Source organism: Hylaeus anthracinus, unplaced genomic scaffold, assembly GCF_026225885.1.
Source record: "Hylaeus anthracinus isolate JK02 unplaced genomic scaffold, UHH_iyHylAnth1.0_haploid 3, whole genome shotgun sequence".
In the NCBI taxonomy this organism is placed as follows: domain Eukaryota; kingdom Metazoa; phylum Arthropoda; class Insecta; order Hymenoptera; family Colletidae; genus Hylaeus; species Hylaeus anthracinus.
In genome coordinates this window covers 794,113-812,681 of record NW_026535284.1, presented here as the reverse complement: position 1 = coordinate 812,681, position 18,569 = coordinate 794,113, and the positions used below count along the sequence as shown (strand labels likewise).

The 18,569-nt window shown below is 32.7% G+C and overlaps 2 protein-coding genes and 1 long non-coding RNA gene across 6 annotated transcripts; 2 read left to right on the top strand and 1 right to left on the bottom strand.

The window, feature by feature from the left end:
* Positions 1–881: 881 nt before the first annotated feature.
* LOC128894327 (uncharacterized) lies at positions 882–1,489 on the bottom strand. The gene is made up of 2 exons (XR_008461515.1): positions 1,366–1,489; positions 882–1,290 (listed from the first exon to the last, which is right to left on the bottom strand). It is a non-coding gene; the product is annotated as an uncharacterized LOC128894327 (long non-coding RNA).
* Positions 1,286–6,101, top strand: LOC128894271 (probable serine hydrolase). Its single transcript, XM_054155926.1, has 3 exons — positions 1,286–1,615; positions 1,687–3,255; positions 6,004–6,101. The coding sequence occupies exons 1-2, from the start codon at positions 1,468–1,470 to the stop codon at positions 2,517–2,519; spliced, it is 981 nt and encodes a 326-aa protein (XP_054011901.1). The 5' UTR covers positions 1,286–1,467; the 3' UTR covers positions 2,520–3,255; positions 6,004–6,101.
* LOC128894294 (ras-related protein Ral-a) lies at positions 6,070–14,544 on the top strand. Of its 4 annotated transcripts, none has more exons than XM_054155956.1 (6): positions 6,070–6,206; positions 7,654–7,772; positions 8,948–9,156; positions 9,733–9,907; positions 10,393–10,509; positions 10,597–11,702. In XM_054155956.1, exons 2-5 carry the CDS (start codon positions 7,668–7,670, stop codon positions 10,507–10,509), a joined length of 606 nt encoding a protein of 201 aa, XP_054011931.1. In that variant the 5' UTR covers positions 6,070–6,206; positions 7,654–7,667; the 3' UTR covers positions 10,597–11,702. The 4 variants fall into 4 exon arrangements, with proteins under 4 accessions (XP_054011931.1, XP_054011933.1, XP_054011929.1 ...); XM_054155954.1 differs by lacking the exon at positions 10,597–11,702 and adding an exon at positions 11,709–14,541 and having other exon boundaries at positions 6,071–6,206; XM_054155957.1 differs by lacking the exons at positions 6,070–6,206; positions 10,597–11,702 and adding exons at positions 6,337–6,465; positions 11,709–14,544.
* The last annotated feature ends 4,025 nt before the right edge of the window (positions 14,545–18,569 follow it).

The window sequence follows — 18,569 nt, the reverse complement described above, 5'->3', positions numbered from 1 at the left end:
TATATTACAGACTTGTTAAGTTTTTAAGGTCTATTTAGTATTAAGGTACTATGTATTATACAAATTTACAATTATACAACTGGTCAAGAAAAAAACTGTAAAACAAAAAGAGAAGTGCTATTTGGGCATCTCTGCCTATGCACTTAAATAAAAAAAAACTGAACCAAAACTAAACTGAAGACAATGACATCAATGCGCGCCATCTAAGAACGCCTGTTTACAACAAGTGATCGGAAGAATGACATTACCTACCTAATGGACCAACAGAGCATCGGTAAAAGCCAATATGATGTCAAAAATGCTCAACTTTAAATATTCATAACTTTTAAACCGTTGGATTTCTAACATTAAAACTTCCTTTTTTTGTTATCTAGGCCAGAGGTTTCCAAACTTTTTAGTCGAGCGGGTCCCTTAGTATACAGATTATTTTCGGCGACTCCTTTAATACCAATCAATAGGAGACTAATCTGAAATATGTTAGACAGACTACATTTTGTGGCACAAGCTAACTAAATATAAGTGTTACTATTTCATAAAACTTAACTTTACCAATATTTATTTTTCTTTCTCTTTATCGACAATTCAAATTTTCGGTTCTGTTTTATAATTGAAATTTCTTCCTAGCCGGATAAAAATAAATAAATGTGTATCTTCATTATTTATTTAATTTTTTAACTCTAGTAACAATAAATCAATCATCAATGCAATGGATGAATCACTGCGCATTTTCTCAAATTGTGGAATTAAACTAGAGACTGCTACCCTTATTTCCTTTTACCACGTTGATTTTTTATCTATACTTATATGAGCTGTCTATTATGAAAATGGGGCAAGTCCATTATTTTTTGTTTCGAGATATATTTGTAGATTTGCATTTGGAATAGAATGCAATTCTTATGAAGAAATTTTGTTTTATGAAAATTGTATTGATTTTGAAAAGAAGGATCTCCAAATTGAATGAAAATATAAAGATAATACCAGAATAAAAGTTTATCCATCATTAACTCCAGTTTTTCATTATGTGAACTTACCCCTTTTTCATAATAAAAAAAATTCAATAATTTTTAGTGCCCAGAAGTAAAGTTTAGCCGAAATTTGTTGGTTATATTTTTTCTGTTCCATTTCAAATTTTGTTCACCATGGAAGAGGGAACGACCCCACTCCCCTCTTCCCCCTCCCTAAATACACTCTTGATCTAGATAGCGATGTCTTTCCAAATTCCTTATTTTATCTTTATCCACAAATTGAGAAGATACTACATACGGTTTTTATGAAGTGTTTTTTTTATATCTGTTTATGATAAATAATACACGATAATACTAATGTTTTAAATGTAATAGTAATTTATTAAAAAAAAATAATTACCTATACTGTGTGTATAATTAAGTTGTATTATACTTTGTACTTTCTTTTATGTTTGCGTGACTCATAATTCAAAAGTGTAAAATAATTTGTAAAAAAATCAACATGTACTATATTCCGAGTCATGGTATCAGAATGTACTTCAAAATGAATTCAGGATTTCTATTAAAAAGAATGTTACATACTAATACGCAACCATTACTGAATTCAGTAAAAGAAGTAGAAATTAAAGTACCAGGGTGGCAGATTAAAGGTAAGTGCAATGACAATGCAAAATCGAATATAACAAATTCAATTTCACCCTAAAAATACAATTCTTTGAAGGAAAATTATGGGGACCAGAAGACAAGCAACCTATATTAGCTTTACATGGATGGCAAGATAATGCTGGATCATTCGATGCACTTGCTCCAATTCTGTCTGAGAATACTCCGATATTGACTATTGATTTACCTGGTCATGGATTATCTAGTTGGCTACCTACAGGAATGATGTACGATAATATAATGTACATACTACTAATTAAACGAATACAAAATTATTTTGGATGGGATAAAATAAAAATAATGGGACATTCCTTTGGTGGATTTTTAAGCTTCTACTACGCATCTCTTTTGCCAAAGGATATGGAATACGTAATACTATTAGATGTTCCACTTCTTAGTATACCAATATCTAGGACTAAATACAATAAGTACTTCTCTGAAAACATATCTAAATTCATAGAGATGGACGAATTTACATCTAAACCAAAATACACAGAAACAGAAATCATAACTAGATTGATGGCTGGTATGAAAAACAGTTTAAATGAAGCTTCGTGCAGAATGTTAATGAAACGTGGTGCTACAAAAGAAGAAAATGGAACATATACTTTCAACAGAGATCCAAGAATTAAGTATCTTCCTCTTCTTTCACAATTTATCACAGAAGATATACAAATGTCTGCTGAATGTATGACATCTCCGTGTCTCCTGATCAGTGCAACAAAATCACATCTATATAATGAAGCCGATGTATCTAAATGCGTGAACCTTATGAAGGACAATAAAACTGTTTACTGGGAGAAAGTTGAAGGACTGCACCATGTCCATATGATGGATCCAAAAGCTGTAGCTAATATTATTTTTTCATTTTTGCAAAAATATAACAAATAAAATATTATGTTAATACATAAATCAATTTAAATTCAATGCGTTAATCTCATTCGAAACCTTTATTTTTCCATCTTCTGAGGCTTTTCGATATTCCTAATTTAACAGGAATTTATATTTAATTTTACATGCAAAGCATCTCGAATTCTATTATCAATTATTCACGAAGGACTTTTTCAAAAATTGCATGCTGCTTTTTTTTCTCATAACATTCCAGTTACAAATGATTTCTTTATTTATTGCCTCGTGAGTGAAAGTACAAATAAATAAATAAAAAGAAATACTCTAAAAAGTTCTGCAAGTACTTATCTGACAACACTTCTTGAAAAAACTTCTCTGATTCGCTTTTGTACAAAATGAGAAGTAATTGGTCGAAAAAGAATACAGTGACGTCAAGAAAAATCGCGTCATCGCTCTCGAAGATACGAAACTCGTCGATCACGTCGATTCACAAGCATGCCATAAATCCCCTCCACTTTTCTTCGGCAGGTGCGATAAACGAATGATGCATATGCGCAGTGTTTGAAGGCCATGGTGCCGGCCAGTAAAGTGTCTAATATGTTCGCGAAATTGGCGTCCTTAGCTGCCCCCCTTCCCAAAAAATTTACGATATGCAATATTTTTATAATATTAATACTTGATTATGTGAGCCAGTAACCGATTAGAAAATCTGTTCGAAAATAGGAAATAGATTGTAAACTCCTAGCCAGGAGATAATTAGGACCCATGGAAAAACTAGGTAACCTTTTTAGCTATATGAACCCAGGGCCGGCTTTAGCAATATTGGCACCCCGGGTACGATTATCGTGGCGCCCTTTCAGGGATATACATGGTGTCCCAAAAGTCGTGCAGGAGCCGGAAATGGAGGATAGCTGAGACGATTCTGAACAACAATTTCCTTTGCAAAAATATCGGATAGGGCTTTGTTTTTGAATTAATAACGACAAATACCGACCAATCACAGGGCCCGATTAGCGCCCGATTAGCGCACGCTCAGCTGGCTACACAGCGACCTGGCGCAATCAGCCAATCCTAGCTCGAGCTTATTCTCTCGCTGCTGATCGCGCGCTAATCGGGCCCTGTGATTGGTCCGTATTTTTCGTTACTAATTCAAAAACAAAGCCCCATCCGACATTTTTGCAAAGGAAATTGTTGTTCAGAATCGTCTCAGTTACCCCCCATTTCCGGCTCCTATGCGAGTTTTGGGACACCCTGTATATATCGGTATATTCGTATATTAGGGACACCGGACTGCGACGCCCCCAAAAATCTAGCGCTCCGGGCGGTTGCCCGACCGCACCCCCCCCCCTAACTTCAGCCCTGTATGGACCTGATACCCAACTTTTCAAAAATTCTGGACAATAAACTAATTTTTAAATGTATTTTCTTATTATTATTTTTCTTCTTATTACTATTATGTGCAGAGTATTATGGATATATATATACGGATATACTCTGTATCCATTCATACATACATACATATATATATGTATGCATGAATGGATGAAAAGGTGGATGGACGGATGTTTCTGTAAATATCAATGTACATATACAGGGTGTTCCAAAAATGTTGTAACATTTTGAAAGGGGTGGTTCGGAATATTATTTGAAACAACTTTTTCCTTAGCGAAAATGTTGTTCGAAGCTTCGTTGAGGAGATATTAACGGAAAACACTGACCAATCAGAGCGCGAGTATACCGGTGGAGCGGCCGCGGTAGCGTATGAGCGTAGTCTTGGCTACGCGCGTTCTGATTGGTTTTTGTTATTATCTCCTCAACGAAACCTCATACAACATTTTCGCTAAGGAAAAAGTTGTTTCAAATCATCTCCCGAACCACCCCTTTCAAGGTATTACAACATTTTTGAGACACCCTGTATTTTTATCAAGATACAACAAAAAAAGCATAAAAACTTGGACGAATATTAAGAAACTAATATTAACTACGGTCACGGATACTATCCAGATATATTATCTAGAGGGGATGCGGATCGCCCAGTTTCGACAAAATAACATCAGTTTCACTGGAGTACGAACATCGTAGATGTTCGCCGGCATGTTAGCGACAGTAGGAACACCGTTGCCATTTTAGGCTATGTTATTGCAGGACCGACGTTGGGGGGGGGGGGGGGGTGGCGGTCAGGCAGCCGCCCAGGGCGCCAGATACTTTTGGGGCGCCAAATCTAGCTACACCATTGAGCTCTATCCTAACTGGAGTGTGAACTCCTGTAGGAAGAAGTAGAGGCGACGAAGGTCCGAGAGAAATGCAAAATGGGTGGTTCCGGTATTATCCTATAGCAAATTTATTTGTAAAAGGGGAAAAAACGTACGCCGTAACATAACCTACCCAAGCATCGCTGAGCATTGTCGAATGAGTTACTTTCAGATTCTTGTTCGCATAAAATTGGATAAATACAATATAAATTGAATTGTGACAAATTGTTGGATATTTATGTTCAAATAAATATATAGGCAACAGAGTAATGTTCCACTGCGTATTTATTATAGATAAAAACAAAATGTGGTAAATATAAGATTATGTATTTACAAAGATGTGAGGTTGCTAGTAACACGGTCAGCTACGCAACCTCTCGGTTTGCAAGCGCGGATCGAACTGACTGTCGCACAAAATTCGAAGCTATTCCTAAGGTCGTCGTCGATACCTAGGTAGTCGACAGCGTCGACGAGTGTCCAGATCGTGCGAACACGGTTTATGACGCTAAGCCTAAATTGCTGTGTTAGGCTTACGTACCGAGTGCGTACAGTATTCAGAGGAAGCAAAAATATCTAGCAACCTCAAATAAAGCCCGAGTTCGGCGACGAACTCGGTGTCGCATCTGGTTGTGGGGTTTTGCCTACAGTAAACTTTTTCCACTGTATTCAAAATACTATTTGACTTTAGCTAAAATCCAACACAAATAATAAAATTTAGCTCTATACCAAATTGTATATATTTGTATGATCTAAATTATGGTATGAAAAATTATGTATACTATTCCATTATTATGTCATTATTATTAATGCTTCTATCGTTTTATATATATATATATATATAAAAAGGAAATAAAGTTCAAATCTGTACAAATATTTTTTTGTACGCATCAAATAATTGCTAGTGCCGCGAAAAGCAAACAAAGAGGAGTCTGTTCTCCCTCTACAAATAAATTTGCTATAGGATAATACCGGAACCACCCATACCCATTTTGCATTTCTCTCGGACCTCCGTCGCCTCTACTTCTTCTTACAGTTGTTCACACTCCAGTTAGAATAGAGCTCAATGGTTACGCTCTGGTCAGTGTACAAAGAGTAGGCTTGAGCAGTCCATGTATATGTATATGGTCGAAGATTATTATCTTGTCTTCTTTTCTTAAAAATGTTAAGCCCCTGAAGGGGCGCCACGATAATCTTGCCCGGGGCGCCAATATTGCTAAAACCGGCCCTGGCTTCATTTGGCCTCTGCCTTATCTTGATGCTGATCTTGCTTTCAGCCGGTATTATAGATTGTAATACAGAAAAGAGCCAGTAGGGTGCACGGTTGTACCGGTGTAATTAATTGTCGGTACTATCAGTCGCGGTTGGTCCAGGTTGGTCGCGGTCAGTCGCGGCACAGCTAGGTACAACGAAGGAAAGTGTGACGACTGAGGTTGTAGGAAAAACTTCGAAGATTTTTCAATTGACACGATCCTCAAAGGTATTTACTCGATCCATGTTTGTCATCGTTGAAGATAGAAACTACGTTAAGGCGAACATAATCCGATGTATGATGAGAAAAGCGTGGTTTGTTATCGAAAGCGACATTTCTTGAAAATTGGGCGTGTAGCACCGCCTTTATCGTTATTTGTCATACGTACACATTCAAGTGGTTTTAATCATTTTATTTCTCTGTACAGATTAGTGTAATATAAATGCAAACATCGGTTCGGATTTCATTGGAATAGGGATACTGTTCTGTACGTTTCGTTTCAACATCTTTCAACATCTTTACAACGTATAAGCACAAGACAGAAACAAATATGCCACTCTGTTTATACCACAATTGTTGAGTTTCTTTTCATCCGTGAACTTTAAAAAATCATAATCTAGTTTTGTAGCGGTGTGTACATGTGTAACCTTTTCATACATTTGCTTATGTGTCACTTCCTATTCGTCTATACAAGTTTCCTTGCGATACGAAGGGTCGTTAACATCACGTACCTTTCTAATAGGAAATAACTACTAACAAAGTTTTTTTCCGCTGTTTATGTCGTTTAATCCGCCTCTCTACTGAAAAATATTAGTATGGTCCCATATATACAGGGTGTCCCAGCGTCGGTGGTACAACCGAGAGGGAGGTGATTCTACATAAAAAAACAAATGGAAAATAAAGAACAAAATTGTTTCATTTGAGGTTTTGTTCTCGAGAAAATCGATTTTGAATATTAAGCGAGTACGGGTACACTTAACTATGGCCTACATAGATGGATCTCGATCAGACTTTAAATTCACTCTAAATCAGAAAGACAGAAATGAGTAATACAGCACATCATCTTGATACTAATGATATGAGTACTACTTATAAGTGACATATGACTTGTATCGAGATCCATCCATCTAGACCATAGTTACATGTACACGTACTCGCTGAATATTCAAAATCGATTTTCTTGAGAAAGAAACCTCAAATGAAACAATTTTATTCTTTATTTTTCATTTGTTTTTTTTTATGTAGAATCACTCCCACCTCTGCTGTACCACTGATGCTGGGACACCCTGTATATCGATTATAATTATGATACAATTATCGCTTATATATATAACTGGCATGTTTGGTAGTTATTTTGAAAGTTGTAATTCATTAAAAGAAATTAATGCATTTTATTAATTCGTACAATTGAACCATTGTGTCAGGTAAGTAGCAATGCAGTATAGGTAAATATGTATTCCTGTTCTGACCCTGTTCTTAGATTTCTCATGCTGACAACAGTTTTTACATCCTTCCTTTCTTAAGTATAACTGTACTTTAACAAAAAATGTAGCGCAATATTTACACAAATATATGTTATTTTTGTTTATATATAATCTCATATTTGTTAAATTATATATAAACTTTTTATTTTTATATAGATATAGAACCTCCAAATCAGTACATTTGATTTCAGGTAGTTGTAAAAACATGTCAAAAAAGCCAGGTACCACACAAGCAATGCATAAAGTTATAATGGTTGGAAGTGGAGGTGTTGGGAAATCTGCTCTTACGTTACAATTTATGTATGATGAGGTATATAAAACACATAATAAAAACTATAATTTGAGATTATGATTATAGAAACTGTAGCTCATTCCTAAGTGTAGACACAAGACAAAGTTGAATCCGGCATTGACGATTATTTTTTAGAAATTAATTTTTTATGGTTTGGTATAACAGTATGGATTTGCACTTGTTCGTTTTTACATAATCTGAATATTCTCCTTATTTTGCATGTAAAACTATTAAGGTGTGACCAATGGAAATGTAATCCTTTATAAGATATCTTATATTTTATGTTTATAGCCTTTAGTCTAATTGTATATGTATTATCAAAAGATAGTCTCTGTTGCAGGATTCAACTTTGTGAACTATAGTTTGTCTAAATTTCCAGGCTCTCAAGGGGACATCATACCTATAGACTCATGAACTTGTATAACGATTCAGATTTTTATTCTATAGGTAAGAAAAATCATAACTTTCAAAACTTGTGTGCCGTTGGGTCTTAGTTTTCATAATATTAATTGTCCAAGTTTGTAAATTTTCGTCATGGACTGAAAGATCTTCAGTTTAAAACCATCCCTACAATTTTTATAAATATGACAAAATTTGCGTAGTTCGGGGCAAAATTAATACCAGAGAGAACAATATTTGAAAATGTTATCATTAAAAATATAGTGCTTCTAATGTTTTCTACTAATATTTAATATAATTTAATATGATTCAGTTGTTTAGCTATAGATAAACGTTATATTCGTACAGTAATTTAATTTTGTGATTTAAAAAAAAATTGTATAAATATAGTATTATAGTACAAAATTAGACGTAAAAGTAATGATTTTACGAATTTGGTGGGATTTTGGTGATTGAAATTTTTGTTTATATAGATAATAAAAGAAAAATAGAGGTCCAAGGATGAGATTCGAAAACCAGGATCTACAGTATGTGACTTAGACGCTCCAGCCTCTAGGCCAATTGCAATCTGTAGGGATGCCTTCGAACTGAAGACTTTTCAGCGCATGAGGGAACTTTAAAAACTTTGACAATTAATATTATGAAAACTAAGGCCCAATGACACACAAGTTTTGAAGGTTATGATTTTTCTTACATATAAAATAAAAGTCTAAATTATTTTGCAAGTTCACGAGCTCATATATGTGATGTCCCCTTTTTAGTTTATATACATATATATTTCATATTTATATCAGTTTGTAGAGGACTATGAACCAACGAAAGCAGATTCCTACAGAAAAAAAGTTGTATTAGATGGAGAAGAAGTACAAATAGATATCCTAGATACTGCAGGACAGGAAGATTATGCAGCAATTCGAGATAATTATTTTCGAAGCGGAGAGGGATTTCTCTGTGTGTTTTCTATAACGGAAGACGACAGTTTTCAGGCTACTCAAGAATTTAGGTAAGCAATAGCATACGTTTAATGCTAGATAATCTCGTAACATGAATGAATATATAAAACTTCTTTAAATACTAACATGCTCTCTCTGCTCAATTTTTAAAAAATCTTACTTTATCATGAGAGCAATGTCTCGATAAACCTTGATATAAATAGAAATATATATGTTCCTAATATGTAAGGATCTAACCATATTAGTTATAATTAAACATGTTCGTATACAATAGCTTACTTCTTAATTTTTTTACGTGTTACATGTAAGGCCTCACTTTTATTTCTATATATGAACAATAAAAATACAGTTAAACTTCTATAACCCAAGTTTTTTTTAATTCGATAGTCTCTATTAGTTAAAGCTTTATCTATTTTCCTTGGTAAATCTTCTGTAACTCAAAAAATAAACTGTAGTTATTTCAAAGCAATGTAGCATACATTTAAAATCTACATACTTGTGAAAAGCTTTGAAAGTAAAGGAAGAATAATGCTTGTATCAATTATAATTTTTCTTAATGATTGTGGGTATATTTCTATTTCTCTATCTCTCTAAGAAAACACTAATGTTCAATCCTTTATGCACAGAGAACAGATTCTTAGGGTAAAAAACGATGAGAACATTCCATTCCTATTAGTGGGAAATAAAAGTGATTTACAAGAGAAAAGAAAAGTCAGTTTAGCCGAAGCTCAAGCCAGGTCGCAACAGTGGGGTGTACCATACGTAGAAACAAGTGCGAAAACAAAGGAAAATGTCGATAAGGTAATTACTAACAAAATTATATTATATTCTTATGTTTTTTATAATGTGGTATGGGAATAACAATAAAAAATGTGTTCTACAGGAGACAATCTTATTTAGTATAGGAATTCATGCTTTTCAATAGTATTTTATTGATAGTTGCAACATTTATTTATTTATAGTTGTATGTAAACATTGTATAATGTATATGCATCTTTGTTATTTCTTTTAACACATACTATTTCTATTGTATTGTAACCTTTAAAACATAAAGAAATTGCATGAGATATATGTTTATTTAGCTTCATTTTGCAATTTTTCACATATCATTCTGTTTCCTTTGCTATATAGACATCTTATAGCTTGTGCACATATATATCTCTGTATGCAAACACATTTGTACAAGCACACGGTGAATATATTAATAATGCATATATCTTTTAATTTATAAAGCACCTTTTTCCAAACCTCGAAGCTTTCAGACAGCATCAATTGCACATTTACAGGTCTTTTTCGACTTGATGCGTGAAATAAGGTCGCGCAAGATTGAGGACAAGTCCGCGAGTAACGGTCGTGGAAAGGACCGTGCGAAGAGGAAGAAAAAGAAGTGCATTATTCTATAGGTTTGCTGTTATTTTGCACTGATTTAAGTTTTTATATTTAAAAAATCCGATGATGTTTTAGTATTATAAATGAATTATAAATTGCAGCATTCGTTTCATTTTTTTTTCTTCTAAAATTTCAAATAAGTATGAATACATACAATTATCGGCAAGCAATAATCACCAGAAGTATCAGCCTTTTGCGAGAGTGTCACAGGCACGTACAAAAGAAGAATTTCTATATATTCATATATATACCGCTTGTCATATTGACACGCTTATGCCTGAAATAATGCATATGCATGTACCACTTCAGTTTAATGTCCCAAGTTACAAAGGAATAGAGTGACTGCCTATCATTGTTTTCGAGGCATTCAGTTTAGTAATTAAAAGAGTGAGAATGATTCTGTGAATTGTATCATAAAATAGTAAATATAGCTTGCTGTTCCGCATGTTTATCATAGCAACACAAATATTATACATCATTTTATAATAAATAAATTCATAGGTATTTGTGATCCCTCATGCAATATATTTGGGACATTTTCGACCTTATCAAGAGTTATTCCAAAAATTAAAACGCGAAAATGTATAAATTAGTGGTAAAAGGAAACTTAATCTAAGATATCTTTTTATTATACAAATACTTACAGTGTATTAGAAATGATAAAGAATAGTCTACTAATTAATATGATTATAACGTGAAAAATTATACACGGTCGAGCCACTTTGTTGTTTGTATTGTAATATTTCCTGTTCCATAGATGAATGGAAGAATAATAATAATATAAGAAATCTGTATAGTTTATGCATTTCTATCGGCTAATTTTTAAAATACTATATTTAAAATTAATTAACGAGCACTAAAATGTAAAGGTCGACAAATGTTTTAAATATATTACATGGGAAGACCATGAATATTTATGAATTTATATCTTTTAAACAACCTAGCAATTTCTACAATTATCGCTTCGTTATGTTTTTATTTGTTAAACACTGTTTTCTACTATATGCATTAGGTGTATTGAGGTTATAAAATTAAAACAATGGACGTGAGCAGAAACTTTAATTTTAAATCTAAATATTGGTAGTTAAGATATAGGACGAAATTTTAACATTACATTTAGTATATTGATTACAATAACCTATGGAATTTTTATTTAATAGATGGACGAGAATAATATATTGAAAATCCACGATTTCTGTGTATTATATTACAGGTATTCTTTGACTTAATGCGTGCAATAGCTGCACGTAAAGCACAGGAAAATCAAGGGGACGGGAACGAACGTAAGAAGAAAAGAAATTGTTGCATTTTGCTCTAACAAACAAAACAATGCGTATAGCTTCTATAACAGAACGTTCAGCTCCTAATTGCAAAACCTGAGTAAGAGAAAAAAAATGTATTTATATACGTATATACATATATGTTATATATACATAAAAGTTTTCTAACACTTTACAGTGAAATGACACTATACAAATTATAAATATTTACGTTTAAAACACATACAGTTTACAAATTCTTCAATAATTATTGAGTTGAGGGTTTCAAAATTTGTACCATTTTTCATACAATTGCTAATTGATTCATTTATATTGCACCGATACATACAATCATAATTCACATCTATTGCTAATGATTCACATCATACTTTTTACTGTAATATAAAATCTATGAAAATTTGTAATAGAGCACAAAAATACCTTACTTATTAACGAAATTATTTTTTAATTTTTCATTTATTCTTAGAGTGCTGAAATATATACAGTTGTTTAAAATAATAATTTATGAAAGTGAAGATTTGAATTCTTTGAAGAAATATATATATATACATATGTGTGTGTGTGTATATATATATATTATATATAAACTATATTATATATATATATACACACGCATACATTATGCATAATGTTCCATAATCGCTAAAGACAGTTACTCAGATGATTAAAAATATTTATTATGAAAATATTGTAACTGACTCTATTTGCAAATAAAATTACTATGTCTTCACTGATGCATTTTGTACGTTTATTTATTTGTAACCTTGAATAATTTCAGCACTCTTGCATTAGCTTAGCATCTGTGAACAAGGTTTTATCAATTAAGTTCTGTTCAAAGTATTTATTTCTTAATGCGTACAGTCACAACACTGTAAAGTAATGAAGACGTGTGGTAATTAATTTACAATTTGCTTATACTTTGTGGAATTGCAATTTATTATACGCAAGTATGTATAAACCTAAAAGTGTTTGATACTTTTACTGTAAAATGGCTTTGTACCCTGGACATGCAAGTAATCATCTTTTAGCTGTTTGTGTTTGTCATCTTAAACCACATTAAAAAGTTCGTTTGACCATAATTTTGGAACAAAGACAAAAGTTTTAACATTTCTGTCGTATTTGCAGTAATTTTTGAAAGTATAGATTTTACAATTACATGTATATATTTACAATTACATGTGGTAGTAATGAAAGTTTGAATATTTAACAAACCTTACATATTTGCATCCAGGTCTAGCATTGCCATTATTTTAATTTCTATGACTAAATTACTTACATGTAATTTTTGTTAGATGCGATTTGAAGAGCCTGTTTAGTTTGATTTATGTTAATTTGACCTCACATCAAAAGAGTATTAAATGTATATGCATTTGAAAGTTTAACTCGCTATGTGAAGATGAATGTGTTTCTGAAACGAACCAAGAATATAGTTGTATACAAAATATTCCGTTTATGAATTAATGGACTTCGACAGACTGAAACCATGATCAATCGACTTATCTGAAAAGACTTGAACCTCTATGAGGTGCATTTATTTATGGAAAAATACAATAAGAAAATCTTATAATTATATTTGCAGTTTTACGACTATATATGTATATGTATTATTAAATATTCAAATTTTACGGGATGATTATGGTTTGGAAACATATTTGTTAATACTAAGGTGGTTCATAAGTTTTCTTCTTTTTCTTTTTTAGGAAATTTAAACATGAATATAACAACAAATAGAAATTGTTTAATTAAAGATTACTATTATATTAAAAATATAATTACTATTCTTTTAATGTTTGTCCTCAGTTGTTTTCAAGATTTGTTCATTTTCGGCTTTTCTTTCCAAATTTTTTTGAATATAACACGTAAGTCATTGATTTAAAGTAATGTGTATCGAGACCATATAAATAAATAAATAGTCCGTTAAGAAAACATACAAAAGTAATACTAACAAAAATTGAAGAAACTTATGCACCATTAAACTAATAGCGTTTTTTAGAATAAGTGATACTTTTTGTGCATTTGAGTTTTCATATTTTTGTACTATTGCTATTAATTGTGCCTTTTAAGTGTTCACTGTTAACGAATTGAAATTAGTATTATGATAGAATCCTTTAAAAAAGTTACCACTGTATATGAATAAAACCATATTTCATCCTATAAACATTTGTATGGCATTCATTATATCATATTTGCAATTATATGTATATTCGAGTTATCGCTTTATAATAAATTATTAAATCATATTTATGTAATCTTCACGTGCTATCATCTGTTATCGACCACATGTCTATAGTTACTTTTTAATAAAACGTATTTTATATCAATTAGAAAAGACTATGTGTATACAACTTTTATATTGTCTGCGTGAAAGTGTCCGAAATGTATTACTAGTTTGTAAATTAATGAGATTGTACGAAATAGTTGTCAAATAATGTTCTATCAGTTCAGTCATTGCACAAAATTTAATAAATGTAGACAAATTAGTGCTTGCAAGCAGAAAAGAGAACTTAATTTTTCCTTTTTCAATTGTATAGAAATAACATTTATATAGATTGTATATGGATTTTTTATATACAAATGGAAAAATACGACCAATTATTTATGGAAATAGGTAAAATTTTCATATAGATATACATTTTGAATAATGAATAACATTGTTTATCTGCCCTATATTGAATTAAATTTATCATTTAAACGATAGAATAAAATATTGCACAGTAAACAAAGAAACTGTTAATTATCCAATTTTTTAATTATAATTCAATTGAATAAATCACTAAACGTTATTTTTATTTGTCATTTATTATTCGAATAAAATTCGGTTCGTCTATTATATTTATTCTGATTAAAGATAATTTTCGCGTTAAAAAAAATTGCTTCAGGTCTCAATTTTGTAATATATTATATGCGATACCACAGCCACAACCAACTCTAGTGCTAGCCATGCTAAGCAATGCTGAGAGACATGGCGTGACTTATCGTCCAACGCTCGCATAACTTCGCGTCACTTCGCGTCCAGCCGACGATACATGCAATTTTATGGAAAACGGGTGCACGCATGCTACCATCACGTGCCAGTCAAGTGCTCGTGAGAAGCGAGAGGTATATCACGTGAGTGACCGCCGCTTTGCAACAAGGACAGCAAAAGCAAATTATCGCGCATCGAACAGATTGGTCATGTACCGTACGAATGCAAACTTTTCGACGTTCGTCAAACTAATTTTGGAGAATGTATATGACACATAGACCTATAGTTAGACTTTGGGAAATCTTGTTCTGGATAGAGTATAAATATTGCACATTCATTCGTGAGAGTAAATAGGAATTAATCCTTCCCTCATGGATAGTTTTACATAATCTCCTTTAAAGTAGAGTTTCTTAACGCTTTAATTACCTAGAACATTTCTTTAATTAATTAGAAACAATTTACACCTCGGAGGAGGATTTTCTACATTAATCTATATTAATCTAGGCTGATATTAGCTTATGAGTACTGTTCGTACTAGGAATATGAAAATAGCAAATATAATATAATAATAATATTTTTTGCAAGAAAGTTATTCAGTCTGTATGACAAAATTGTTATGCAAATGTTAAATGTAGATGATTAATATATTTACTTGCATGCGTATAGTATATCTAATTATATACGTATAATTATTGGTATATAAATATTAGGTCGTCACATAGGTTCGCGCTGAAGACTGTGTCGAAATTTAAAAAAGCACCGAAATTTTTTAGTAACGGTATAATGACTATGTGAGAGAGGTGAGAAACTATTGCGAAATGAGACAGATTATCTTTTCTTGTGACACTTAAGAGTATGTTTCAGATATTAATTTGAGAAATATAAGTATAAGCGGCACGAACGTTTAGGACGACCTAATATTATGTATGTATAAGGTAAAGCTTGGTTAAAGCGAGTTCATTCAGCCATTTAAATACAATTTCCTTAATAAACATAGATTTGTCGCAAGTCTATAATAATATACAAAGGAATATTATTATTATGGAAAAGGATCCTTTAAAAACAGTGTTATCCTAGATCTTAGACACTTAGTTCAACAGCCATCAGCATATTACCCTCGACGCAATTAAATGTAATCAAAGTAGATTCTGTATGTATATAAGAGACATTAACTTACTTTTACTGTGAGAAAAAGAATTCAACGAATATCATGTAATGGTGCTATTTAAAGACAAAGGTCAATATCATCAGAAGGTCAATTTATATTGCTAATTGACATTTTCATTTAAATATCGCGGTGACTAATTGGGATGTCATTTCGAACACTAAGCTTCTCCTACAGAATTTCACACTGTGCTATTCGAAACAGTTTACGAAACATACCAAGCTATATGGGAGTGTTTCTGCGGTATACATATATCTTTGCCTACTACAGAGGAATGGAAAACACGTTCAAAACCGTGTTCTCTAATTGTAGGGATTACAAGTTCATTGCTATTGAAGTTGGGACTTACGGTAAACAAAGTGATGGAGGAACGTTTTCAGATTCAAATGTTTATCAACGGTTTGAAGTAAACACTTTAAACATACCAGAGAATGAAAATATTCCGTCAACCGCCATTTCAGCACTCTTTGTTCTGTTGGGTGATGATGCATATCCTTTGAAAAGATATTTATTATAACTGTGCTCACGGCAAAGGCCAACTACCGAAGAAAGGATTTTTAATTATAGATTATCAAGAGCTAGACGGTGTGTCGAATGTGCCTTTTGTATTCTGGTAGCCAAGTGGAGGTGTTTGAAAAGTGAACTTCAAATCGACCCAGATAAAGTGGACATCATAGTTAAATGCGTTCGTCTGTTGCATAATGTAATTATTGATAAGGAAGATTTTACTCCCCCCGATATTTCTGATATGGACTCTGATCCATTCCAAAATGAGCCAGTTACACGGAGGTATAATCATTATGGAAGAAGTGCAAACGAGGCAAGAGAAATATTGAAAAATTTCGAAGCCGATCACAATTGGCGAAGGAGCTCATAAATTGTTCCAAATAGGAACAACCACAGCAATTTGAAACATATTCCAAATAGGAATCACTGGTAGTGATTTACCGTGCTATAGAAAATCCACATTCTGTATCCTACTGATCTCTACAAATTCAGAATTAATTTATTCGACACCTTTCCCCTGGTGTCAATAACAAATTACTGAGTGACATAAAAAGAAATAAATATGTATTTTGCTCGACTCGACCTCAAATCTCGCCCATCAATAACTGTCTGAGGTTATCAGATATGTTGATATCGATTTTCTAAATAAAAAAGTAGCCGTCAAGAACTTTTTTGTAGGTCACAGTGTTATGACATGATAACGCGGTTGTGATAGCTGGATGTATAGTATATCTGGCGTTTAACAAAGGTTCTGTGACAGAAATAATTGAGCAATGTTTATCGATTCTGATAATCACAGCTTGAACTTAGCAGGTAAGCAAAATTAACGTGTCATTCGAAGGTCGTCGGCAAACATCAGAGAATATACGAACTCTACGATAATTGCACAAGGTCAGTCCCGAGCCTGTGCAGTTATGGAGATATTACTGTATGGAGCTTCGGCTGAGCCTGGCTATTCTGATACAACTTACAAACGGAACTGTTTTCTATTACCATTGATCATGAGTTTTATATATTAAAATTAGTGGTGGAGGTTGATCTTGTGTTCGGAGGTGATGTTTGTTAAAAGAATGGAAACTTCAATGTTTTAGTCAATGTTTGAACAGCGAAGTTGTCGAAAGTGAGTGAAGGTAAAATTATTGTTTCTTGGAGAAATCGTGGATTACAATAATTGTAATAGATAAAATAATAGACAATAAAAGGATAAAGTTGCCGCGTTACATGAAGATAAGATAGAAGAAACAGAGTACGAATAATAGCGCATGGTCAAGGCGTTTCGGGCCCGTAAAGATCGCTAGTGAGATAACTAAGAATGACGAAAGCGGAAGGTATGGGCAGCTATGTGCGACAAATGACAAACCTATGTCATGGACGATTAGGCGAATTGAATCCACCTGCAAGCAAACAGCCAACTTCAAGAGATATAATTTAATTAGTTTTTAGCTAGTTAAACCTCTATTTTAAGTCGCAGTTTAAAGCCATATGTTGCACACGTTTGTCTTGTTCATAGCCGTTAGATAACGTTTGTAACAAAGAACAGATCATTATACATTATTTTAGTGTTTAGTGTTTCTAACCTCTTTTTGCGTCACAAAGTTATTACACCTTCGCCAATGTAGCTAATATTCTATGAATTTATGAGACTCAGCTATTGATGCGCATAACGCGCACAGGGTGTCTCAAAAATGTTGTAACACCTTGACAGGGGTGGTTCGAGGGGTGATTTGAAACAACATTTTCCTTAGCGAAAATGTTGTCCGAGACTTCGTTGAGGAGATATTAACGGAAAACACTGACCAATCAGAGCGCGAATATGCCGATTGAGCGTAGGCTACTCGATCCCTATAAAAAACTTCAAAAAAGTAAAAAATTACGCCAAGTACATGAAAAAGTGGAGGACTCAAGGAGTTATCATAGAAAAATAAAAGATCCCCATAAAAACTACAAGAAAGTAGAAAAAGATGTGAAATCGAAATGAGCTGCCAGTACATGAAAGTCCTTTCGAATAAAGTGCAAAGGCGACACTGTGTAACACAATGTAAAATTCGGTGGTTTCCAACTATGCGCAGCTAAAATGCTATGTTCAACAGTGCGGACGTTCAGATCCTAATGACAATTCATGTAAAGTGACTGGTCCACACTTTAGCGATGACATGA

Bases quoted from the DNA above. Each gene is read 5' to 3' on its own strand.
- LOC128894271 (XM_054155926.1), top strand. From the start codon at position 1,468: ATGTACTATATTCCGAGTCATGGTATCAGAATGTACTTCAAAATGAAT. The intron at 1,616-1,686 runs GTAAGTGCAATG...AATTCTTTGAAG, and splicing joins ACCAGGGTGGCAGATTAAAG to GAAAATTATGGGGACCAGAA.
- LOC128894294 (XM_054155957.1), top strand. From the start codon at position 7,668: ATGTCAAAAAAGCCAGGTACCACACAAGCAATGCATAAAGTTATAATG. The intron at 7,773-8,947 runs GTATATAAAACA...TATTTATATCAG, and splicing joins TACAATTTATGTATGATGAG to TTTGTAGAGGACTATGAACC. The intron at 9,157-9,732 runs GTAAGCAATAGC...CTTTATGCACAG, and splicing joins CAGGCTACTCAAGAATTTAG to AGAACAGATTCTTAGGGTAA.